At 46.2% G+C, this 25322-nt stretch overlaps 3 protein-coding genes across 3 annotated transcripts in view; 1 reads left to right on the top strand and 2 right to left on the bottom strand.

Moving 5' to 3' along the window:
* Positions 1-4316, bottom strand: part of LOC307244660 (protein adenylyltransferase SelO-like) — an 8793-nt gene extending 4477 nt beyond the window's left edge. The window contains exons 1-8 of the mRNA XM_080019924.1: positions 3342-4316; positions 3136-3254; positions 2913-3041; positions 2673-2737; positions 2499-2555; positions 549-647; positions 378-445; positions 146-233 (exon numbers count right to left, since the gene is read on the bottom strand). Coding sequence (XP_079876050.1) covers positions 146-233; positions 378-445; positions 549-647; positions 2499-2555; positions 2673-2737; positions 2913-3041; positions 3136-3254; positions 3342-3528 — 812 coding nt within the window. The 5' untranslated portion in view covers positions 3529-4316. The remainder of the gene's footprint in view (positions 1-145; positions 234-377; positions 446-548; positions 648-2498; positions 2556-2672; positions 2738-2912; positions 3042-3135; positions 3255-3341) is intronic.
* Positions 4317-4452: 136 nt separating this feature from the next.
* Positions 4453-13736, top strand: pdss1 (prenyl (decaprenyl) diphosphate synthase, subunit 1). Its single transcript, XM_080019990.1, has 11 exons — positions 4453-4638; positions 6104-6147; positions 6291-6423; positions 6527-6657; positions 7368-7509; positions 9379-9490; positions 10589-10698; positions 10836-10916; positions 11756-11869; positions 11969-12049; positions 12986-13736. Exons 1-11 carry the CDS (start codon positions 4510-4512, stop codon positions 13124-13126), a joined length of 1218 nt encoding a protein of 405 aa, XP_079876116.1. The 5' UTR covers positions 4453-4509; the 3' UTR covers positions 13127-13736.
* Positions 13737-15971: 2235 nt separating this feature from the next.
* Positions 15972-25322, bottom strand: part of abi1a (abl-interactor 1a) — a 58555-nt gene continuing 49204 nt past the window's right edge. The window contains 6 exon segments of the mRNA XM_080020213.1: positions 15972-16241; positions 18078-18263; positions 19588-19674; positions 22387-22585; positions 22587-22679; positions 22681-22688. Coding sequence (XP_079876339.1) covers positions 16066-16241; positions 18078-18263; positions 19588-19674; positions 22387-22585; positions 22587-22679; positions 22681-22688 — 749 coding nt within the window. The 3' untranslated portion in view covers positions 15972-16065.

The raw sequence follows: 25322 nt of genomic DNA on the forward strand, positions 1-25322 counted from the left end.
TGCTGTGCCGTACAACGTGGTAAAAGCAGTGGCAGCAACAAGTCAAGGTGCACTCCGGAAAACGACGGGGACACCGGTGCGAGATGCCGGTCAACTCATGCTCTGTGAAGATGTCACCGTATGAAGTCGCGGAAGCAGAGCGGACCTCAGCAGATCCAGCTCCCCGGCGCGGGACAGGATCTCCAAGGATCCGATGCGGAACCAGGACCTGGCGAGGCGCAGCACGACGGCTCCTGCGAAACACGAGAGCGGTCGGCTGCGGCGGTAAAACAGTCGACCGCCCTGGGGTTCTCTTACCTTCAGAGGTTGGATCCTTCCAACAGGGGGGTGGGGATGGAATTTGAGGAGAAATCTTTTGACGTATTTGGAACTGGTACCTCTTTCCTTCTTCACGTGGCCGTCGTAGAACCTATCCCTCAACACGGGCTCCTCACTCACGACCAGGCTGAAACAGCGGAGGACGGAGGAACATCACCACATGAGATAGCGACCAGAGAGCGACCGGTAGAACAGCGTCGGGAAGGGAGCATGGCGGTGCCGCTTCTCACCTCGCGGCTCTGCTGGTTGGAACTCCCAGGGCATGCATGGCCTCGCTGGCCAGGAACTCCCTGAGCGAGGAGCGCACCACCGCGCGGCCGTCTCCAGACCTGTGGCGCAAACGCATCAACCAAAGATCCCAACGCTTTTGGCGTGTTCAAACTGAAGGCTTGCAACGAGAACTGCCACAAATTCACACACAGCGTTAATCAATGTGTCACGGCGAAAAAACCCCAAAAACAATTACATTCACTTAGAAATTCTAATTCAGATTGCAAGATTGTGAAAAACGGGTCTTTGGTATTTGCCGTACCAACGCTGTACCTAAAAAAAAGAATCTTTAAGATATCTATATATATACAGTGGGGCAAAAAAGTATTTAGTCAGGCACCAATTGTGCAAGTTCTTCCACTTAAAAAGCCTGTAATTTTCATCATAGGTACACTTCGACTATGAGAGACAGAATGGGGGGAAAGAATCCAGGAAATCTCATTGTAAGATTTTTAATTAATTAATTGGTAAATTCCTCGGTAAAACAAGTATTTGGTCACCTACAAACAAGCAAGATTTCTGGCTTTCACAGACCTGTAACTTTTTCTTTAAGAGGCTCCTCTGTGCTCCACTCTGTTTGAACTTGTTATCAGTATAAAAGACACCTGTCCACAACCTCAAACAGTCACACTCCAAACTCCACTATGGCCAAGACCAAAGAGCTGTTAAAGGACACCAGAAACAAAATTGTAGACCTGCACCAGGCTGGGAAGACTGAATCTGCAATAGGTAAGCAGCTTGTTGTGAAGAAATCAACTGTGGGAGCAATTATTAGAAAATGGAAGACATACAAGACCACTGATAATCTCCCTCGATCTGGGGCTCCACGCAAGATCTCACCCTGTGGGGTCAAAATGATCACAAGAACGGTGAGCACACATCCCAGAACCACACGGGGAGACCTAGTTAATGACCTGCAGAGAGCTGGGACCAAAGTAACAAAGGCTACCATCAGTAGCACACTACGCCGCCAGGGACTCAAATCCTGCAGTGCCAGACGTGTCCCCCTGCTTAAGCCAGTACATGTCCAGGCCCGTCTGAAGTTTGCTAGAGACCATTTGGATGATCCAGGAGAGGATTGGGAGAATGTCATATGGTCAGATGAAACCAAAATAGAACTTTTTGGTAAAAACTCAACTTGTCGTGTTTGGAGGAGAAAGAAAGCTGAGTTGCATCCAAAGGACACCATACCTACTGTGAAGCATGGGGGTGGAAACATCATGCTTTGGGGCTGTTTTCTGCAAAGGGACAAGGACGACTGATCCGCGTAAAGGAAAGAATGAATGGGGCCATGTATCGTGAGATTTTGAGTGAAAACCTCCTTCCATCAGCAAGGGCATTGAAGATGAAACGTGGCTGGGTCTTTCAGCATGAAAATGATCCCAAACACACCGCCCGGGCAACGAAGGAGTGGCTTCGTAAGAAGCATTTCAAGGTCCTGGAGTGGCCTAGCCAGTCTCCAGATCTCAACCCCATAGAAAATCTTTGGAGGGAGTTGAAAGTCTGTGTTGCCCAGCGACAGCCCCAAAACATCACTGCTCTAGAGGAGATCTGCATGGAGGAATGGGCCAAAATACCAGCAACAGTGTGTGAAAACCTTGTGAAGACTTACAGAAAACGTTTGACCTCTGTCATTGCAAACAAAGGGAACATAACAAAGAAATTAGATGAACTTTTGTTATTGACCAAATACTTATTTTCCACCATAATTTGCAAATAAATTCTTTAAAAATCAGACAATGTGATTTTTTGGATTTTTTTTTCTCATTTTGTCCCTCATAGTTGAGGTGAACCTATGATGAAAATAACAGGCCTCTCTGATCTTTTTAAGTGGGAGAACTTGCACAATTGGTGGCTGACTAAATACTTTTTTGCCCCACTGTATATATATATATATATATATAACACACCTTGAGTACGGGGTTTTCCCAGAACCTTTAAGCTGAAGTTCCCACGTTTCACCAAGTCTACAGTATAAAGAGACACATTGTGAAATAAAAAGTTAGTTCCATATTAATTATGGGTCGTGGCCTTTTATCTTTGCAAGTCAGTTTTCCAAAAGTAAAAAAAAAAAAGACAAGCACCTGTTGGTGTATCGACCAAGGAAATGGGCTCGTCCGTCCCCCAACTGCCCCGCCCAGTAGCCAAACTAGTGGAGGAGAATGAAGCAGAAAATGTCACGGATGGAAAAGCTCCCCAAGAGGACAATAGAACAAAACAAAACAAAACAAACAAAACAAAACAATAATAAAAAAAAATTGTAAAAAAACCCAAAACAAAATAAAACAAAACAAAACAAAATAAAAGTAAGGCAGCGTTCTAACCTGATGACCCCCATATCGGTGTGCAAGCGGTACGGATCCAGGTATCAGTCTACCACCACTGGCATAATTCAGGAAGTCCTCGGACTGGGCTTCACCGACCTCCAAATCCAAGATGGACTCGACGGCGTCCTGCAGGGCCAACAAATTGGACAAAATGTCGTCGTCTGCGTTTTTGTTTGTCGGGGGTCACTCCACTCACAGCGGTTCATGCACGTCGCGTCACCTGAGAAACCGCGGCGAGTCGCAGCGGGCCTTTCAGGGGCGTGGGAGGGGATCTGGAGAAGACGCAGTCCCTCACAGCTCGGGCGTGGTTGCCGTCGACCCCGTCTATCGGGAAAGCTCCTGCGGGGAAGCAAAGCGTTGAGCTCGGGGTTCGTCTCTCACACAGCGGACACCGTCGCACGCAGCAGCGCTACGATGAACATCTACCCGTCATCCTCTCGCTGGAAACCTTGAACGGGTACGCGTTGCAGGTGCGCTCCTCCCGGCTCCTCCCCCTCCACGCCACGCCGCGCCAGTCGGCCCGTTGGCAGGACTCCGGCGGGACGGCGGCTTTTGGAAGGTTGTCGGCCCCGGCCAGTGCAAAACATAACAACAGACACCGGACGGCCCACATTGTCAGCGCTTGGGGTTTTTTGGGGGGTTTTTTGGTTGCAAGCTGTTTCCACCTCTCTACAGCTTTCGATGCGCTGACTGAGGACGAGCTGCAAGCGGGGAATCGAAAGCCACGACCTTGTAGCTGTCAGGCGGCCGACGGCAGAGCCGCCTGTTGAACACGACCGGAGGATAACAAAGAACCGCAGTGAAACTGATGTCACTGAGAGATGACTTTTGACGCCTTAAGCGCCGCCGACCAAATGACCGTTGCAGGAGGGCGCGGTGCCGGTTCCGGCTTCCTCCGTCGGAACGAAGGGAACCACCGAGTCTCGCCGGGCGATGAGGCGCTCCCCCCCCCGCGTCAAGTTTCGCGAGACAGCCGTGATGTGTCGCGGCGTCTGTTTAAGCCTCCTTCCCTCGCCGCCCCCCCCCGAGAAACCAGACGGAGCCGTGAGATCCGGTTCCCGTCAAAGGGCCGCAATACCCAGCGCTAGTGCAGGAGGAAAATGAAGCCTGTGGGATTATTATCGAGGGATGTATTTTAAGGTTTTTTGTTTATTTTTTCGTGTCGATTGGTTGAAAATAATTTGAATCGTGGGAAGTTGGTGTGGATTTTGTTCCTTTGTTTTACAGTGTTTTAATGCGTTCGGCCCCTGGTCCCCATAAGTTAGAACACACTGAACCGCCCTGTTGTGTCGTTTCATCCAGTTTAACGCAAACAAAAGTCAATCAAAAACGCAGCCCCTCCATCTTTCCTATCTCGGAGTAGTTCGCTGTTGTTCTGCCTCCTATTTCAACGCCTCTTTAACGAACACAAACGCGTCAGCCGCAGAGCAGCAGGAGCGGTCGCCGCCCTGGATCGCGTACTTCCGCGTTGGCGTTGGCACGTCATCAACAACCCGCCCCCCGCCCCCGTCACTTCCGCTTCCTGCGCGCCACCCGCCCCGCCCGGAGCGGAACCGGGAGGGGAACCGGAGAGGAGGAGCGCGTGCCGCGGAACATGGCGCTCCCGTGGAGGCTCTGCCGGAGATGGAGCGCGAGCGCCGGCCGGTGTCCGGCGCTCGCGAGACGCGTCGCCGCCGCCGCCCCGCGCGCGAGCTGCCCCGCCGCACCGGGGAGGGGCGCAGAGGTGGGTGCGCGAGAGGGACCCGGTGCGGGGCGCGCGCTGTCAAAGCAGAAGGTCACGGCGCGGATTAAATACCGCGACGGTTATTATTATTATTATGATGATTATTATTATTATTATGATGATTATTATTATTATTATTATGATTATTATTATTATTATTATTGTCGTAATGCACGTGCATGGAGATCCTGCAGAGTTATTCCGGTAAAATCAGTTTTTTTTTTTGTTTGTTTATTGTTTATTGTTTTGCTTTGATTTTGAATTGAATTGTCTGGCTTCCACTTCCGGTTTGCGCGCGCGCACCCTCCGCTTGAAGAGGTCGGGACCCCCCGGTGACCGAGCCCCCGGTGACCGAGCCCCCGGTGACCGAGCCCCCGGTGACCGAGCCCCCGGTGACCGAGCCCCCGGTGACCGAGCCCCCGGTGACCGAGCCCCCGGTGACCGAGCCTCCCACCGGGGGCTCGGTGCACCGAGCGACCCTGCACAGGAGGGAAAAAACACGATTATACTCATGCAAATGATATAAGTACTATACAAAGGCGTTCTATACAAGTGCTTTATATGAGTACTATATATAAGTGCTTTATATAAGTGTTCTATATAAATATTTATATAAGTACTATATATTTGTGCTTTATATAAGTTCTATATATATATAAGTGCTTTATGTAAGTACTATATATAAGTGCTTTATATGAGTACTATGTATATGTGCTTTAAATAAGTACTATATATATATAAGTGCTTTATATAAGTACTATATATAAGTACTATATATAAGTGCTTTATATAAGTACTATATATAAGTGCTTTATATAAGTACTATATATAAGTACTATATATAAGTGCTTTATATAAGTACTATATATAAGTGCTTTATATAAAATGATATATAAATGCTTTATATAAGTACTATATATAAGTGTTCTATATAAATGCTTTATATAAGTACTATATATTTGTGCTTTATATAAGTACTTTATATATATACGTGCTGTATATAACTACTTACATGAAGTACTTTATTTAAGTGCTGTATAACTTCTTATATGAAGTACTTTATATAAGTGCTGTATATAACTACATATATGAAGTACTTTATATAAGTGCTATACAAATTCTCTGATTCCAGCTTCTTCAATGTGGATATCTTCTTTCTACTTGATTCCTGTGTGACAGTAAAGTGAATGTGTTTGGTTTGAGCTGGAGATGTGGCCGAGTTTAAAAAATAAAATAAAATAAAATAAAATAAAATAAAAAAAACCCAAAACCAGCGCAGGTGTTTTGCTTTGAAACGCGGCGGGAGTTAACGAAGCTCAAATACGTGGAAAAACGGCGGCGGGCGCCATGTCGGTCCCGCCCCCCCACGGCGGGGTGTAGTGAAGCGGATGATGGAGGACGACGACGCGGAGCTTGTGCAGGATGTCGTTCACCCATAGATCTCACGTCTCGCCCCCTTTCCCAGTTTCATCTCCTCCCGTCCGGACGCTCCGCCCCGTCCCTCGCCCGGTGAGTTGGGACGCCGCCGCCGCCGCCGCCCATATCCACGCACCGCGGCTCTCCCGCCCCCCCTTCCCGTTCGTACCGTTTTTGTTTTTTTTCCCCTTTGTTTTTGTTTTTTTATTATTAATTTTTTTCGGTTCTCTCCTCAGGCACAAAGCCAGCTTCCTGGATCCCACGCCGCAGCCCTGCGTCCGTAAAAAGATCCACAGCGACGCCAAACTCAAGGACCCCTTCTCCCTCGCCCAGAAAGACCTGAAGCACTTATACGACGACATCAAAAAGGTTTTTAACACTTTCCATTGAAATGTCTTTTACCACATTCAATTACCAGCAGATGTGTGTCGGCCTCCTCGTCGCTGAGCTCTTCCCGCTTTTGGTTTTCCAGGAGTTGTTCGTGTCCAAGGTGGAGCTCAGGTCCCTGTGCGACTACTACTTCGACGGGAAGGGGAAGGCGCTTCGACCGATGATCATCGTCCTGATGGCGCGAGCCCTCAACATCCACAGCGACAGAGACGGGTGAGACGTCGCCGTCGTCGTCGTCGCGCCGCAGCGGCCGCCCCGGTCTGTCGACAACGGCCGTTGCCGCCGGCAACCACTTGCGGACGATTACGCCAGCGCGCGGCGCGTCATGGAAACCGCAGCGGAGGACGGGGAACGTGGGCGTCGCCGCCAGCATCCCCGATGTCCTGCTCGGCTCGTTCCACGACACATGCGGACGTCCAGGTTGACGTTCGTTTCTCATTTAAATTTGGGCGCTGAATTATTTACAACGGGTGTTTGAGAATCGCTTGGGGAAGTTCGGGTCTGACGCTTCGAGGCCGATGAGTCCGGACCAATAATGATTTGAGAGTCGTTCGCTGAGGAGCGACGGCGATCCCTCAAGGTCTCACTGGACGACTGAAAACCCAAATTGAGGACAAGTCGTTGTTCGGTGTTCGTTACCTCTTTGAATCCGAAAAAAAAACAAACAAAAAAACCACTTGGAGCCGTGTACGACGGGTGCTTTATCAATAAAGGTTATTCATGTGATGAATCGGTTGCTGACATTCCCGGGGTCTATTTTTGTAGAAATAAACTACAGATAAAATGATTTCTATTCACTGTTCCGTCAGGATCCGGAACTCCTCGTCGGGTGTTGTTTTACGATCACGCCCGGCCGTATCATCGTATGAAATGCCTCCTGCTGTGTTGTTGACCTTTGGGTGATTGCTCCCCCCTGTGTGCAGGGACCTGCTCCCCGGCCAGCGCTCCATAGCCATGATTTCGGAGATGATCCACACGGCGAGCCTGGTGCACGACGACGTCATCGACGGCTCGGACCAACGCCGAGGGAAGAAAACCATCAGTGACGTGTGGGGCGAGAGGAAGGTGGGAGTCGCCCGGTGATGACCTCATGTGACTCACTTTTTTTTTTTTTTTACTTGAAGCGTTGCTCCTCCACCGCGCCTTCCTCATGGTCGTGTTGGTCCCCGCCCAATATGACGGATGCCGTGATAGTATTGTCACGTTGTTTTTACGAGACTTTTATGTGATGACATTTTCGGGTTGGTGCTTATGCATCTGATAAAGGACCGGACCGGCTTCTAAATGAAACAGCCTGATTACTAGCCCACACACATTTTACGTCAAGGCCCTTTTCCTGACAGCTCACTCATTTTTGGGGGGTTTTCTAAAATTCTTTAGATGTGGTAATAAACCTTCAAATGACTTCCCGGTTTTGTCCTGCTGACAATTACAGTAACACTTGTCTTTGTCAAAGATGCTTTTATTTTTCCATATGTTAATTCCATTTGAAAAAGCCAGACACCCGTATTAAATTATTAATTAGGTATGCGGACATATGTACTCAACATTTTTAGAAAAAAAAAAAAAAAAAACTTCTGCGGAAACACTGCATATTTCAAACCATTACAAGGTTGAAGTTAAAACAATCAAAACGGAGTGTGTGTGGGGATGGGGGTTTTACCTGTTACTCCTCACACCAACCAGCGAGCAACAGGTATGCAGCCACTCTGATTCTGGGTCCCCAATTACCTAGATCCAGGTCAGGTGTGGCTGCTCAAACCACACCACATACCCGACACCAAACTCAGGCCAGGGAGAAGGCTATACCTAAAAATAAAGACTGACCCTAAAATAAGTTAATAAAACACCGGACACTGAAACAGGGTTCCCATACCTTAAACCAACAAATATACAAAAAATGATCTGATCCCCTTTGAGGGGACCTGGTCCCCCAGAACAGCACGGCCCACCGGCTTCCTTCCCCCAGGGCGACGATGCAGACTCCCCTCCTCTCTTCCGGAGCGTGGGGCCTCGAGCTGCTGTGTTGGCTGGTGGAGGTGTGGCCGGGCTTGGCTGTTGCGGGGGCTGCTTGGAGGGGTGGCCTGGCTGCTGGGCGGTCTTGGCGGTGGCTGCTGGGCGGAGAAGCTAGCCGCCAGCAGTTACCTGTGGTGGTTGCTGCGCCTGCTTCTACCCCGGTCCTCTGCCGGACGCCCTGGGTGCTGTTGCTGCTGCTGCTGCTGCTGCTGCTGCCAGTCGGGAGAGCGTTGGTGCTGGGGCCGCCCTTGACCCGCTGGTGGCTCCAGGGTGTCTTTGGACGGCCATTCTGTCTCCCTTCCCTGTGCCTGTTCAGGTGGCAGCTTGGTCTACCAGGTGGCATGTTCAGGGCCCTCGGGCACAGAGACACAGACGGATGGGGTCGTAGAAAACACAAGTTTATTGTGGAGAAGGGGCTTGATGGACACGTGACAGGGCTCCTCTCTCCTGAGTGAGTGTGGGGATGGGGGTTTTAACCTGTTGCTCGTTAGACCAGCCAACCAGGGTCCCCACACCACAGCAGTATTGTTCTAAATAATGGCAATTCGATTATTTCCCCAAATTGTTCAGCCCTAATGACCATTGATAGATAGAACAGTCTATGCAGTTCAGGTAAGTCCATAACTTTTCTAGAATTCTCCTTAAAGACGGTAAAGACTGTTTGTATCTCAATATCACAATAACCACAGCCCCAGACCATATCCACTATCTATATTTTAACAATGCACCGCCCTGCCTCACTGCAGAAGATATTGTTGCTATCCTTATTTTCCTTCCCTATTTTAATGGGAAAAGCATAAAGCAGGGCCCCGTCAGGGCCACAGTGTGAGCCAGGACACATGGTTTTCCAAACCGCCGCCCTGGAATGTTTTGTCTTTGGTTGTAAATGTTTTTGTTTTTGCCTCTGTTCCCTTCCAGGCGATCCTGGCGGGAGACTTCATCCTCTCCGCCGCCTCCATGGCGCTGGCTCGCATCGGGAACAACACCGTGGTGCTGGTGCTGTCGCAGGTCCTCGAGGACCTGGTGCGAGGTACCGCGTCCTCTGTTTACGTGTTCGCTGCTTCACCTCCGAAACAAACCGGGCGTAAGTGCACGCGAGGCACGGTGATAGCGCCCGGCCGACGCCCCACCTGCCAGCGCAAGGTGTGCCCTCCTATGTTCCTGTGGCGGCTGTACGCCTGACTCCACCAGGGGGCAGTAGAGGACACATCTGATCTTGTAACAATAATTATAATAATAATACTGATAATAATTTTAATAATTATAATGATAATAACAACAATACTATTATTGATTACAATAATAATAATAATAATAATAATAATAATAATAATAATAGCTTTATTTATATAGCACCTTTAAAAACACAGTTTACAAAGTGCTTTGGCAGATGAAATAAAAGCATAGTGCTCAGGTCAGGAAATTAACAGGCAAAGGAACATTAATAAACAGGAATTAAATGAATTCATTAAATTGAAAAAGCGGATAAAGAGACATTTAACATAAATAAATAAATACAATATGATGAGAAGAAATATAAATAAAAAGGATAAAAATAAAATAGATAAAGAAGGGGGGCGACAGCACACAATAGCAGGTCTATGAAAATGGGTTTTGAGAAGTGATTGAAAAGGAGTCCGACTCGGCCGTATCCTCAGTGCTCGCACGAACCACAACGATCAAAACAAATGTTACCGTTGAGGAAGATGTCAGCGTGTACTTCTTTTATCTGAGAAAACTAAAAGAATAAATGGACTGACGAGCGGCAGACATTTTTTTGTAAACTTCAGTATACAGTATATTTTTTATTATTTTATTATTATAATATACTTTTTAATAGAAATATATAACATCGCTTATTATATTTATTATAAAAAAATATTAATGAAATTATTAATTAAATACAATATTTTGTTATTTTTGAAGCTATTAGAGGTTTGGAAAAGGTCTCCGCTCGGTGCTTGCGTTGGCGCCCCCTCGCTGCAGCGCTCGGTACCGCAGCCGGAGCTCGGTCCCGGGCACGGCGAACCGAAGGAGGCGGCGACGCGGACGCGAGCCGCGGTTTCACTGCCCACCGCGCTGAGCGGGAGCAGGCGGCGTCCTGACGGCCGCTTGTGGTTCCTTCCAGGGGAGTTCATGCAGCTGGGCTCCAAGGAGAACGAGAACGAGCGCTTCAAGCACTACCTGGAGAAGACCTTCAAGAAGACGGCCAGTCTGATCGCCAACAGCTGTAAAGCAGTATGTACGTTCTATCTCCGCATGGAACCACCGCGCCCGCTCCCCTACGGGGCCTCGAGAACGACTCCCCAAAAAAGTGGCGGAGGCCGGAGTTTTAAACGGGCCGGCGCTTGTCCTATTTTTTTTTTTTTTTTAAGGTTTCTATCCTGGTGAACTCTGACCCCGAAGTCCATGAAATAGCCTATCAGTACGGGAAGAATGTGGGCATCGCATTTCAGGTAATGTAACATCTGTTGAAATTAATGTTGTTTTTGGGGGGGATTTTAAGTTTGTTTCTTTGTCTGTTATTTAAAATCCATTTATTGCATTGAATTTCAGGTCATTTCTGAACCAATGAAAAATATTTATTGAATTTGTTTTGGTGTTTTTGTCTGTTAATCGACTTCTGTTGACATCCATTTATTTGTCAGGCAAATGAGAATAATTAACATTTCTAAGTTAATTTAATGCATTAAGTTAATTGATCACGAACAAAAAAAACAAGTATTTTTTGACCGAAGCCTTATTTTTTTTTTGATCATTGCGTCACCGTCGGCTAAAGTTAATTAATTTATTAAATTGATTAATAATAAATTATTTCATTTCTCTTAGAACTGGATCAATTAAAAGATTCTGATGTCTATCAATTGGTTTGACTCTTAATGATCGAAAAGATTCGGTTTTAAGTCAAAAGGAAAACACAAAAGGATGTTTCTAGTCACAAAGCAGTCGTTAAAACAGATTTATATTTATTTATTTTTGTTTGACTCATTTACTTGTGATAAATCATTTGAAATATATATTTTTTATCATTCTTTCTGGTAAACGCTGCATCTTTCATAATTGTTGCTTAAAGGTACAGTACGTTAGTGAGTGATTAAATTGTTATTTATATTTTATCACTTTTTGGACAAAGTGAGCATCAGGAAGCAGAAAAGAAACGACTGAAGAGAATTAAAATCAGAAAGTGGTCATAAATATTAGAACGAAGAATCAGCCTCCGTGGATGAGATATAAAAAAAAAAAAAAGACAAACAAAGACATGAGCTCACGTCCGTGCGCTGACTGTGCTCTGCAGCTGGTGGACGACGTGCTGGACTTCACCTCCAGCGCCGGTCGCCTGGGGAAGCCCTCGGCCGCCGACCTCCGGCTGGGCCTGGCCACCGGGCCGGTGCTGTTCGCCTGCCAGCAGGTCAGCAGGCGGCACGTTGACCCAAAGCCCAAAACATTGTGCTACCGCTCGGGTTCGGTTTTCACCGATCCTGTGGCTTTTGTTGTCGTTCCGCTCCAGTTTCCCGAGCTCCACGCCATGATCATGAGACGCTTCAGCTCCAAGGGAGACGTGGACCGGGCCTGGCAGTACGTGCTCAAGGTGGGAGCTGGCGGCTAAAACATCTGTTTATTATCTGACGTGTTTGTGGGGGGGGGGAAAAAAATAAATATATATATATATATATATATATATATATATATATATATATATATATATATATATATACACAAAATAAAGAAAATAATAGTCATACAAAAATAATAATAATAAAAATTTTATAAAGAAAATAATCATAATAGTAATAATATAAATAATAGTCATGGTTATTATAATAATAAAAATATAAGAAAGAAAATAATAAAAAAAAAAATCAGTTATAATAATAAAAATATAATAATGATAAAAATAAGTCAGTTATTATAATACGAATAATAATCATAGTAATAATGATAAAGGTAATTAATAAATATAATAAAGAAAATAATCATAGTAATAAGAATAATGATAATTATGAAATAATAATAATAATAATAAATTCTGTGAAATGGGAACTCCAGTCTGTACCGCGCTGAGCACCGATCCCTCTCGAGTGATGAAAGTGTCCACGCCGTCATCTTGTGGCCCAAGCCGTCACCGCCGCTTTAATTCCACTTCCCCAAAGCCGACACCCATGATTTCACTTGGTGGTTTCAACACAACCACGAAATCAAACAGTCGCTGATTTAGTATTTTTTTTAATATGAACATTTCTCACAGTTCACAGCGACCTGTCGCTGTCTCTTGTGGTCGCCTGTCGCTATTTTAATGTTTTGGGACCTGCGGAGCATTTAAACCCTTTCATTGGTACAGACGTATATTCACAAACTTTTAATTCGAGGATTTTTACTTCCAAACACTTAAGAGCCCGGGAAACCTGCACCCGCCTCCTTTAAAAGCCCAGTCTGGTCGTATCGGAGCAAGTTCTGAAAAAAACTGAAAATCTCCGAAACGATGAAATTCATTGTCCCCGTGTGGTAACGGACGTCCTCCCTCCAGAGCGACGGGGTGGAGCAGACCAGCTTCCTGGCGCAGCGCTACTGCAGGGAGGCGGTGCGACAGGTCAGCCTGCTGCGCCCGTCGGCCGAGCGCGACGCGCTGATCCGCCTGACGGAGATGGTTCTGACCCGGGACAAGTGACGCCGCCTTCGCCCCCCTCCCTCCCTCCCTCCCCTCCACTCCACGCCACAGACCGACCTCCACCTCCGGCAGCTACATCTCAAATAAGTACACAACACGTTCCACGACCGCCCCACCTCACCAGGTGGAGGAGGGGGAGGGGTGAGTCACATCGAGGACTCGTTTCAGACTGAAACCTACAACCAGGGTGTGTCACTACACAATCACATATATATATTAAAAAACATATGTACAAATATATATATATATATACAAAAATGTACACACAGTGTAAGTGGTTTTCAGTGCTGTGGTTAAATATGATTTGCCAGAACGGCCTGGACTCCACCCGCATCGAGACGCCTCCGCTGATTCATTCGTTACTTTTTTCCTGTACTGTACGTGCAGCGCCCGCGAGGCAGACGGGCGGAGCCGCCCGCTCTCTAATTCCAAATGGGCGTCGTTGGGTGGTGGTGTTTGTGGATCTGTGTTTGGGGCAGGGGGGAGATCCGTCCACGTCGACTTAGGTGCTGATGGGGGGAAAACGCCTTTTGTGCAAAAACAAAGTGCTCTCCGACAGCCCAGGCCTGCCCGGCCACGCCCGGCGACTCCAATTAAAGAGACGCTGTTTTTCAAACTCTTGTTGTGCTTGTTTTTCTTTTTTTTGTTGATTCCCAGTCACCACACTCGCTCGTGCATGTTGTACATAGAAGGTTTATTATAAAAGACTGTACATAAATTCCAATTAACAGATCATATATATATATACAAATCAAGGGCAGGGAAGGAGATTCCACTCGTTCATTCATTTGACATTTCTACCCGTGTTGTTGAATTTGGGCTTGAAACGGACCGGTCGAGGCGTTCAACCACCGTGGAGGGATGGACGCAGGTTTGAGAAATGGCGTTTGTGTTTACACAGGACAAAATCTCTTCTGAATTGAGGCTTTTCCGCACAAATCGTGTGTTGGGGGCGGGGGGGAAAGCTGTTCAAGTCCAGAGAGGAACCAAAAAAAAATCATGTCAAATACTGCCTAAAAAAATATCAAAATAACGATCAGGATTATTTCTAGACCCCACTTACGAAACATAGCCCTTCACATGCTAGAATAAAAACAAGTGAGAAAAGGAGAAGTTTAGTTTGCTTTTGGGCTGTGGAGGTATACAGGTCGCCATGTCAGTCAACTGGCAGTGTCCTGCGGCATTCATCGTTACCACGGCAACCAAGAGATTCTTATTTTTTTTAACTAACTACAAATTTCGATTGGTAAAAATAAACAAACAAACAAAAAAAAAAGACATTAAGTTGAAACAACTGTAAAACAGGTATGAGGATGTGAAGTTAGTCAGCATGGAATGTTTCTCCGGCCGGTGAAAAGGCGAAAGCAGGTTACGCTTCAGGCCGTGGACTTAAAAATCAAAACAAAATAATAAAAAGCTGATTTGATGACCACATTAAAAAAGTCCATCAATGAATTAGAAATCTAAGATCATTCAGTGATTCCGACAGTAAAAAAAAAAAAAAGGTACACATTGACGACTTAATGGTAATAAATTTAGGATTACAATATATCTTGCGAAAAAAAAATGTTGCATGCTATTACAGTGACACCCGGGTCTGAATTTCAGGTGTCATTTCCTTCAAAGAACAAGCGTCACACAGGTTATTCATTTTAATTATTATATTTGATCAGTTACGGTCTATTCTCATAACAGATTAGAGATGAATTGGGTTAAGCTGAGTTATCGCTAGATGCAGAGTGATCTGGTGAACGTCCAGGCATCTTATTAACCTCATTAAGGTTATTATTAACCTTATTACATACTGATATTCACAGTACGGGACCAGATCGCTGCTGTTGCTGCTGCCGATTAAGTTATTTACAATGAAGTGGACCAGAACCTCTTTCTGTTTTTACATTATTCTGTTTACGAGATTTGAGCAGCGATGGGGAAAATTCCAGGTTCAGAAAGTAAACACTTTTTTTTTGACTAAAATAAAATCAGTTCTGTTTTAATTTCTGAATCGATTTAGCCAAAACTGCAATAGCCACACTGTAAGTTATAAGACCATTTGACTAAAATAAAATATTCCACTTACATAGGTGTCAGTAAGAGTAAGTCATTTATTCATGTCAGATATTCAATATATGCCATTTATAATTTTTTTTTAATGTACTGTATATTTTTGAGACTGGTCAAATTAAAAACACTATTTTATTTTAGTATAAAATAAAATAAAAGTTTGAGTATTGCAGTTCAGTTATTTATGCATGTATTTTTTTAATATATATATATTTTATAACATTTCATACAATATTGCACGTTTACTAAAGCGATCTGATATATTGCCTACAGAAAAATAAAGATGAAATTGAAATATTACATTCCGGGGACTGGTTTAATTTCTGTATTAGTTCCGTGAAATATTTTTGCAAATGCGCATCAGAGGGTGAACTGAAACGTGGGCAGCGATTCCCATTGTGCATGAAATGTTAAAATATATCCATGTAGAACCGCATCGCTCGTCACTTTCTGAACCCGGATTTTCCGCCTCTGGATTTGAGGCCGATTCAGCTCCGTTGATGCGAAAAAACAAAATGGGCCACGTGAGCGCTGTTGCGAGCTCCTCCAGCCGCACGGTGCACGGACGACGTGGCCGCTCGGGACGGCGGCAACTCCACCCTTTCCTCCGTCAATGCCCCCCCCGGCCCCCCCCCCCCCCCACCATCCCATCCCATATAACACCAAAATAAACTAAATAGATAATTTTTTATTAATTTTTTTTATTTATTTGCAATCATATTGGTATTGGGGAAGAACATTGTCATTGTCGTATCAAAAAGCTCACACTTGGGGGATCGGCCGCCGTCGCTTCTTTTTTCTTTTTTGTTTTGTCCCCCCCCCCCCCCCCCGCGGGAGCTCGGCGACGTGGCTGCACAGTTCCGTGTGACGGGGCCTCAGTCGGCGTAGTGCATGATGGACTCCACGTAGTTCCCGGGGAAGAGGCCGGTGACGCCGCTGGACACGCCCTCGTACCAGCCGTCGTCGTTCTTCTTGATGATGTAGATGATGGCGCCCTCCATGAAGGTCAGCTCGTCCTCCTTGTCCTTGGCGTAGTCGTAGATCGCCACGACTGGAGGGAGGGAGGGGGGGGGGGGGGGTCGTCGGGTTAGAAAGGTCGGGCCGCTTTGGGATGAGCCCACGAACTGCAGGAGATGGTTTGAAGGGAGAACTTTTGGTAGAAAAGGTGGAAGCGCTTCTCAAACTTTCCGAGAGAGAGAGAGAGAGAGAGAGAGAGAGAGAGGAGTCTCTTTTCCTCCCTCTCATCAGGGCACGAAGATAAAGCAGTGACCAGCCACAACATTAAACCAGTGACGAGACGTGAAGAACAATGATCAACTGGTTCCAATGGCACCTGTCAAGTGGTGGGATTTATTTATTTGTATATATATATATATATATATATATATATATATATATATATATATATATATATATATATATATATAGTGTTATATATTATTATTATATATAGTGTTATTATATATACTGTTACATATTATTATTATTACATGAGGCAGCAAGTGAAGAGTGAGTTGTTGAAGTTGATGTTGAAGCAGCGTAAGGATCTGAGCCACTTTGACAAGGAGCACATTGTGATGCTGGACGACTGGGTCAGAGCATCTCCACAAGCACAGCTCTTGTGGGCTGTTCCCGCTATGCAGTGGTTACTACCGACCAAAAGTGCTCCGAGGAAGGACGACCGGTGAACCGGCGACAGGGACGTGGGGCTCAAGGCTCATTGTGGGAAGCCAGGTCCAGCCCGTCTGGTTGGATCCCACAGAAGAACTACTGCAGCACAAAGTGGTGAAACAGTGAACGGTGCTATGATAGAAAGGTGTAGAACACACAGTGCATGGCAGCTTGCTGCGTATGGGAGCGCTCACAGTGTCCATGCTGACCCCTGTCCACCCCTGAAAGCACCTACAATGGACACAGGAGCGTCACAACTGGACCAGGGAGCAATGGAAGAAGGTGGACGTCTGATGAATCACGTTTCTTCTACATCATGTGGATGGGCGGGGTTAGTGTCCGATCCGGCGGAGCATCTGTGGGATGTGCTGGAACAACAAGCCTGATCCGTGGGGGCCCCACCTCCAACTTCCAGGACTTAAAGGATCTGCTGCCAACGTCTTGGTGCCAGATACCACAGGACACCTTCAGAGTCTGGTGGAGTCCATGCCTCCACCTCACAGCTGTTTTGGGGACATGAGGGGGAGCTCCACAGTATTAGTGTTAATAGTGGTGCTTTTAATGTTGTGACTGATCTGTGTATGTTTCTTGAAAATAAATCACAAAAAAAAAAAAAAAAAAATTACAAAAATGGATGGAAATATTTTCAGGTTGAATTTAAAGTGCATGCTTTGCTTATGCTGCTCAAGCAAAAAATGGTTTCTGTAAATAAAACAATAAGTTGAATCTAATATTAAATAATAATAATAATAATTATAATAATAATAATAATAAATAAATATTAATTAAATTATTCTATTTAACACTTTTTGGACCTTTGTAATACAGTATTAAGCATAGCAAGAGGTAATCAGTACTTTTATTGCATTTGTAGAAGTGAAAGTTACCCACATTCTGTACTTTTGGACTTCAAAATAGACTCAAAGGTTTAATATATTTCACAGAAATCATCCTCAACTTCCATTTTCTGAATGAATATGTTTGTGCAAGTAATGTTGTATTCAATCATATATACTGTATGTATTATATGTACAAACAGTTTCATAAGATAAGCAACGCTGTTTTAATCCCCTGGGAGAAAAGTCAGGAAAATAAACCCCGAAATAACCTATAAATACTACCCTGGGTAATACCATCAAAAGAGAAGAATTTCAGACTTTTTTCCAGCCTGGTCCTTGGCTCCATCCTGTGGACACGCCCAGAGAAGATGATTCACCTTTTTCGATGTAGTTGGTGGGCGCCCACTGGGGGTCCCCGTCGGCGTAGGGGTCGCTGTACTGCACCACGGCGGCGTCCTCCTCCTCGTAGTCCACCGGGGGAGGCGGCGGGGGAGGGGGGGAGTCGTCGTACAGGGCCAGGTCCTCCGGGGGGGGAGGCGGCGGCGGGGTGGGCGTGTCCGCAACTGGAGGGCGAGGAAGAGGAGGAGGTCAGGAAAGAACAACAACAATACCAAAAACAGCTACAAGGGCGGTAGCTGCACAGGAGGCAGGGTGGGGGTGGACAGGGAGTTTTAACCCCCATTTTAGGAAAAACATCCCAAAATAATCATGCAGTCATGCTCTCATGCAAAATGGAAATGAGTATTTTAGGGGGCATGCATCTAGGAAGTTGACATGCACAATGACAGACAGCGACACGCGCTTCCCCGGGTCTTTGAATGGGATGAAATGTTAAAATGACGTAACGTTCAGCACAGAGCCACCATGACGTCAACACCATGTTCAACAATATGAAAACTACAGCGACAGCGACAGCGGTTCAATTTAAGAACAAGCCTTAAAGTGTCGTGAGGCTGGAAGTCGTTGGAAAGGCATCGTTCCCAATGGGTTATGGGATGCCTAGTTCCTAAAATAACCTCCCCCTCCCGATCTCCAAATTTCTTTTTTGTTCCGAATCAAGTTTCACGGTCACGACTGGTCTGCTGGCTGGTTGCCTTGGTAACAGGCTGAAAACTCTCGATATAGTGATTTTCTGAAACGTCGGTGGAGAGAGCGAACGGGAGACTCAGTTCCGGAAACGGACGCTGAGCCGCGGGCGTCCACTAGAGGGTCGTGTCAACAACAAACAAACAAACAACCAGCAAACAACCAACAAGCTGAAGTTGGTCGTCAGTCAAACACGTGGCCGAGTCAACGGCGAGCGGTTCACGCGAGGACTTCAGCGCTCCACTTTGGTAAACACACACACACACACACACACACACACACACACACACACACACACACACACACACACACACACACACACAGCCGGTTGAACCCGTTGGGGGTGTTCCCTCTCCTGTCGCCAGCGCTCAACTGGAGTTGGTGCTTAACGAGGAGCCGTGCGAAGGACGACGACAAAATGGACAAACGCGCCAAGCGGACGCAGGTTCCCCACGTCAGGCTGAGTCACAGGAAAGGCAGATGAGGAGCATTCCGAGGAGGGGGAGGAGGACGGGGGTTTGGGGGAGGAGGACGGGGGTTTGGGGGAGGAGGACTCGCCGTCGCAGGGGTGAGTGGAGCGGGCGCATGGAGCCGGGCGATGGGTCAACGACAGAAGGACTCTGACGCTTGAGAAGCTCCTCGCGGGGCCCGGGGTGGAGTTTCATTTGAAAGAGTTTTGGTTCTGATTTTGAGCTCATCAACGGATATTTCTGGTGATGTATGTAAGTCGGGTGGTTGTTCCATGTCGCCCAGCGCTACGAGCCCCAGTGCATGCTGGGAGTGGGGGGGGGGGCGACTTACTGCTCTCCTGCATCCTGGCCACAAAGCCAGTCAGAGGGATCTGTGGTGTCAGCTGAGGCATGGGGGGCGGAGGAGGAGCGACAGACACTGGAAGCAGACAGAGACACACAGACAGAGAGAGAGAGAGAGAGAGAGAGAGAGAGAGAGAGAGAGAGAGAGAGAGAGAGAGAGAGAGAGAGAGAGAGAGAGAGAGAGAGAGAGAGAGAGAGAGAGAGAGAGAGAGAGAGAGAGAGAGAGAGAGAGAGAGAGAGAGAAATGATCGAAACAAAACGAGACCGGGAGAGAAAAACAGAAAAGCAGGAAAAATTAGAGACATAGAGAAACCCAGATCATTAGAAAGGGATGGAGACAGACAGACAGAAAGACAGACAGACAGATCAAATCACCAGACTAATCAGATCAGTCACCAAAAATCAAAACGGTGAACAATGTCCAAAAAAAAAAAAAAAAAAAAAGTTGTGCATCCCAGATCCCAAAGCATCCTGATTTAGAAAAGCTGAAAGAAACACAAACACGTGACGCCATCCCACCAAAATATACAAACCTCTTCCCATGCAGCAATTTATACAGACCTATGAGCGTGTGTGTGTGTGTGTGTGTGAGAGAGACGGATTAAGCCAGCGTGTGGCGTTGTGCGACGCGGATCGTAAACGCATGCGGCGAAGGTGAGTTTGAGAGTCGGGCGCGGCCGAGACGAGATGTTTTTGCAGAGATTGAAGGATGAGCCCAGGGTCGCATCACGTTGTCATTCAGACGAAGCTGAGGCGCTAATCCAGCTGCAGGCGTCTGCACTCTATCGTCCTGACTGACACTTGATGCTATTCTCAACCTTGCTGGCATTGTAAAAGATGAAAAAATATATATATGAAATATATATATATATATACGTAAAAAAAAATGTTTTAAATACATATAATTAATTATCATGATTTAATTAATATGTAATATAAGTGCATAAAATATGAACATAAAAATATATACATGTATGAAATATATATTTATATATATAAAAGATAATAATACCTATATATGTAATACAAAATAGAAATATAATATCTTGTAGCTATTCATAATAATTTATGATATGAGTATTGTATTATTTAATTTTGTGAAGTGTGCCAAGCCCCCTGTGGGTGAAAAGGCACTTTTCAATTCTTAAAAAAAATAAAATAGGCTATGAATGCGTCAGTAAAAAACAAAACACTGGCCAGTATTACCCAAAATAGTGTTTTTTATTGAAAATGTATTTTTTAAGGTTTATGTGTACTTCATCTCTAAGAGTTTATCACCAGCATCCCTTCAGGATATTAACACTAAAACAACCCGATGTGCTGCTGTCACTGGAGGTCAGCGCCCAGCCGCCGGCGTTCAAACCAACTGTGGACGTTCCTTTTTAAGGAAATCTAAGCCTGTCCCGGCCTCTCAGGGTCATTTGTAAGTAGTTAGGAGTAAAAGAAAACTTACATACGCGGTACATTTTCTCCTCCCTGACACAAATATTTCTAACAATAATCTGAAAACAATGATCCAACTGCAGAGTTGAACGTGGTTAAAGTCTGTTGATAAAATTTTTTGGGGGGGGGGGTGACTTCCGGATCTGTTCTATCTCCTTCAAAGCGTCGCTTCTGTGAAAAGTCGACTTGGTGCTTTAGATTCTTTGGGAATTTGCGAAGACATCGACGAAAAAAAAAAAAAAACACCAGTTGAACCGGCCTTCCCCGCCGCGTTGAGACTGGGAGCCTTTCAAAGACATCCAGGGCGGGCAGCGGCGGGCGGAGGAAGGTCGTTTGACTTGACTCCTTGACTTCCCAGACGGAACTGAGCGCAAGTATTTCCCGGCAGTGAAAACGGGCGTTTCGCGGGAACGCCGTGAAGCGCATCGAGATGACGTCCACGTCGCAGCGCCCTTCGCCCCGGGGAGGCTTCCTGACCTCGATGCCCGGAGACGCCCGCAAAGTGTGAGCCTGAGCAAGGAGGGGGCGGGAGAGCTCCGCCAAGACGCTGGGCCTGGACCGCCGCGGGATGGAGGTGTACATTTCCAGACATCCCAGTCGTACTGCAGCGCGCTGCAGCAGGAGGGCGTGGCCGCTCGCTCATCGTGCCATGAACTGAGCGACGTACTGGAACGGCGCCAAAAAGTGAGACTAACCCGACGTTATTCGCAGTATCCACACTGTCCGTATACACACTGTCGATATACACACGTAGATTATTCTCCTCGGTTCATATTTATAACCCAGTAAATAATGACATCCATTTAATTCATTATTGATCTCCATCTGCTGCGTAGTATTATGTACATTTATGAAATTTTTTTGGTTCATTTTCAGGCAATTAAGCATTCATTTTTAATGCTACTTGTCTGTCTGCACAGCAATACACCAAAGATTACCAGACAAATTCGTTACTACGGGTTCTGATTCCAAATCTGATCCTTTATCTTCAACGTTAATTCATAGAAATGTGACTTATAGGAAAACTCGGGGGGGGGGGGGATCAACCCGAGTGATTGGTACAGTATAAGAATCTTTTCAACTGGTCCAGTATTGAGACAACAGCTTCAGTCGAAGTTTCCCAAAACGAGGCCCTCACGGCCCCCCACATCGTATGGCGAGCGTGACTGCCCTGTTTTGGGCCTTCGACTGAAGCTTTTCATAAGACAAAAATACAAGGGTTGACTCCCAGTGATTAAAAAAACAACAAAAAAAAAAAACCAAAAGACAAGATTTAGGTTCCGTATCCATGGCACCCCCTTGGCCACCATGGCTGTCTGTAGATGTTTAGGGGAGGGGGTCTTACTTGAGTTCTGGGCATAACCAGGAGTGCCTCCATTAATATGGGGCAGCTGCTGCTGCTGCTGCTGCTGTAGGTGCTGTTGGTGTAGCTGCTGCTGCTGCTGTAGTTGCTGCTGCTGCAGAAGCTGCTGCTGCTGCTGCAGGGAGAACTGCGAGGTGACCGAGGGCGCGCGGCGGTACGTGCCCGTGGCGGAAACCATGGAGGACGGAGGACGAGGTGGATGAGTTGTGCCGCGAGATCTGCCGCGAGATGGTTCCGAACTGGGACATGGGAGCGGGGCCCAGGCCCGGCCCAGGGGGCGAGCGCTAGACACGCAGAGAGAGAGAGAGAGAGAGAGATGAGAAGAGAGAGAGAGAGAGAGAGAGAGAGAGAGAGAGAGAGAGAGAGAGAGAGAGAGAGAGAGAGAGAGAGTAAACAAAGACCCGGAACATAGATCAGTCATCCCATAAAAGGAATTTACTTTTGATGATTTGAAACATTGATTAGAGCCCACAATCATATTCAGAAAACACCATCAGTCACCAGTCAGAGAGGGTTTCCCTGGGGGAGGTGGGACAGAGGAACAGTGGTTTTAATATCGGTGTCACGAAACTGCAGGAGGTGTTCACGCGCGGGAAATAGGAGAATAAGGGAAGACGATGAAGATGAAGAAGAAAGAAGCAGAGAAAAAGGAAACGGGAGGAGCGGGGAAAAAAAAAAAAAAAAAAGCCGGAGTCGTCGTGAAATGTAGGACTTTGTTTTTCCCGGAGCAAAGCAATCAAAGGATGAATTCACCAACGAAAGGAAACCAACCCCCGACAGCTTGTTTGAGTGTAATTAAGTCACTAAGCGAGAGAGACAGGGAGGGAGAGAAAAGACAGAGCACCATAGGGAGAATGTTTATGTTCTATTGGCGTTTCCTGTTTACGGACACGAGAATCTCCCTCTCAGGAGAGAGGCTGCACACGCACACTTCTCCAAAATGTCCGTGCCCGATGACATTACAACCGCAAAAAAGAGATTTGAGAGACAACCCCAGGGGAGGGTCTTTAAAAACATAAACATTAATCTGATTTTCTTGCGACACGACTTGAAATTCCTCCCCAGATGAGGAACGGAGCCGTTGGGACGAGGACGTTGGGTTGGACGGACGCTGGGCTCCGTGCAGGATGATCGTGATCATAAAACCAGCCCCGACTCAAATTAAGATTCTTTCCAAACGACGACGCTGAATGATGTTTTTTTTTTCTTTTTTGTTTTTTTTCATGAAGCATCTTTGCCGTCGGGGGCCAAGGGCCGAAACACCCACCAAGGTGAGGCCTGATGAAGGTGTGTATGTGTGGGGGGGGGTTTCGGGGGGGGGGGGTGGGGGGGGCAGAGGACGGACCGACGCCGGAGCAGTCCAAGTCAAACCCAAAACACAAGTGACTGCAAGTGTGACGTTGGTCTCCTCGTTCCGAGAGCACAAGTGAACAAATAAAGGCGTTGGGGATAAAATGATGCTCGTCAGCGCCCCCTATTTTCTGCTCGGCCTTCATTCGAAAATGTCCAAAATAAACTGCCAGCGTCTGAGGTGTGAGGCCGTGAGGCGGGGCTCAAGATGTGGCCTCCGGACAGCACTCACGTCAGGTTGTACCACGCACAAAGAACAAAAGAACAGAATGACGATTCAAACACCGTCCACGCCTTGCAGCCTTTGATGAATCCATTTTATAACCCGGTAATACTTGATATAACCCGTGGTCATATAATGCAGATTCATAATACCCCCGCTGGAATTCTGGAATTACAAAATGAAGCACTCTTTAAGCACTCTCTTTTCATTGTGGAGGACGCAAAATAAATAGAATCAATTTTCAATGTGATCTTAATTAAAATAAAATATTATCTTAGTCTCATTGTTATTTATATAAGTATATCAATTATTATTAGAATTAGAACCAAATCAAAATTAGATTTTATATATATATATATATATATATATTTATATATATATATATATATATATATATATATATATATATATATATATATATATATATATATAAATAAAATCTCATTGTCATCGACTATAATAAGTGCATTTCCGATGGCAATGTTTAATTACGTTACCATTTGAACGACACAATCGGGTGGAATGTCACATTTTCCATGATCTGTCTTTTTTCCCCCCAAGGATTTTTTCAATCACTTCAGCACAAAAGGGGCTACTTTCAAGGTATTCCAGCACTCACTTAATTTCTGAGGACAAAAATCAAGCACCAAGGAAATGTTGCATTAACCCTGATACGTTCATTTCTCTTAATTTCGCTCTGAAAATGGTTGAACTTTTGTATTTGAAGGGCTCGGTCCTAGTAGACTTTTCAAAGTCCTCAAGTGGTGTGGTGTGGTGTGGTGTGGAGAGAGAGAGGAGAGAGAGAGAGAGAGAGAGAGAGAGAGAGAGAGAGAGAGAGAGAGGAGAGAGAGAGAGAGAGAGAGAGAGAGAGAGAGAGAGAGAGAGAGAGAGAGAGAGAGAGAGAGAGAGAGAGAGGAGAGAGAGAGAGAGAGAGAGAGAGAGAGAGAGAGAGAGAGAGAGAGAGAGAGAGAGAGATGAGGAGAGAGAGAGAGAGAGCCCCCTCCACCGCACTGAAGATCCCATTTTTCTGATTGTCCACCGTGCAAAGAGGAGAGATTTGAACGGGAGTCCTTGTGGGGTCGGGGCTCGTCTCACCTGGAGCCGGGGGGTTCAGCCCCCAGAGCGGAGGGGGTGCTGGGGGGCGCGGGTGGAGGGGGAGGTGGAGCTCCAGGGGAGCGAACGGGACTGAAAGGAGGGAGTCAGAGCGGCGGGGTTAGAGGGGTGGAGCTGGTTTGGTGGAGAGGAGGCCTCACCATAACAAACTCTGATGATTTTGTCGGAAGCCATGATGCTGCGTTAACGGGAACTCGGAAAAACATCGGTGTCGCGTCGGCCAATTTGTTAT

Source organism: Zeus faber, assembly GCF_960531495.2.
Source record: "Zeus faber genome assembly, chromosome: 19".
NCBI lineage: Eukaryota > Metazoa > Chordata > Actinopteri > Zeiformes > Zeidae > Zeus > Zeus faber.

What these genes read in the sequence shown, in the direction of transcription:
- pdss1 (XM_080019990.1), top strand. Translation starts at nt 4,510, where the DNA reads ATGGCGCTCCCGTGGAGGCTCTGCCGGAGATGGAGCGCGAGCGCCGGC. An exon ending in TATACGACGACATCAAAAAG is followed by an intron (nt 6,424 to 6,526) that starts GTTTTTAACACT and finishes TTGGTTTTCCAG; the next exon opens with GAGTTGTTCGTGTCCAAGGT. An exon ending in ATGTGGGCATCGCATTTCAG is followed by an intron (nt 10,917 to 11,755) that starts GTAATGTAACAT and finishes TGTGCTCTGCAG; the next exon opens with CTGGTGGACGACGTGCTGGA.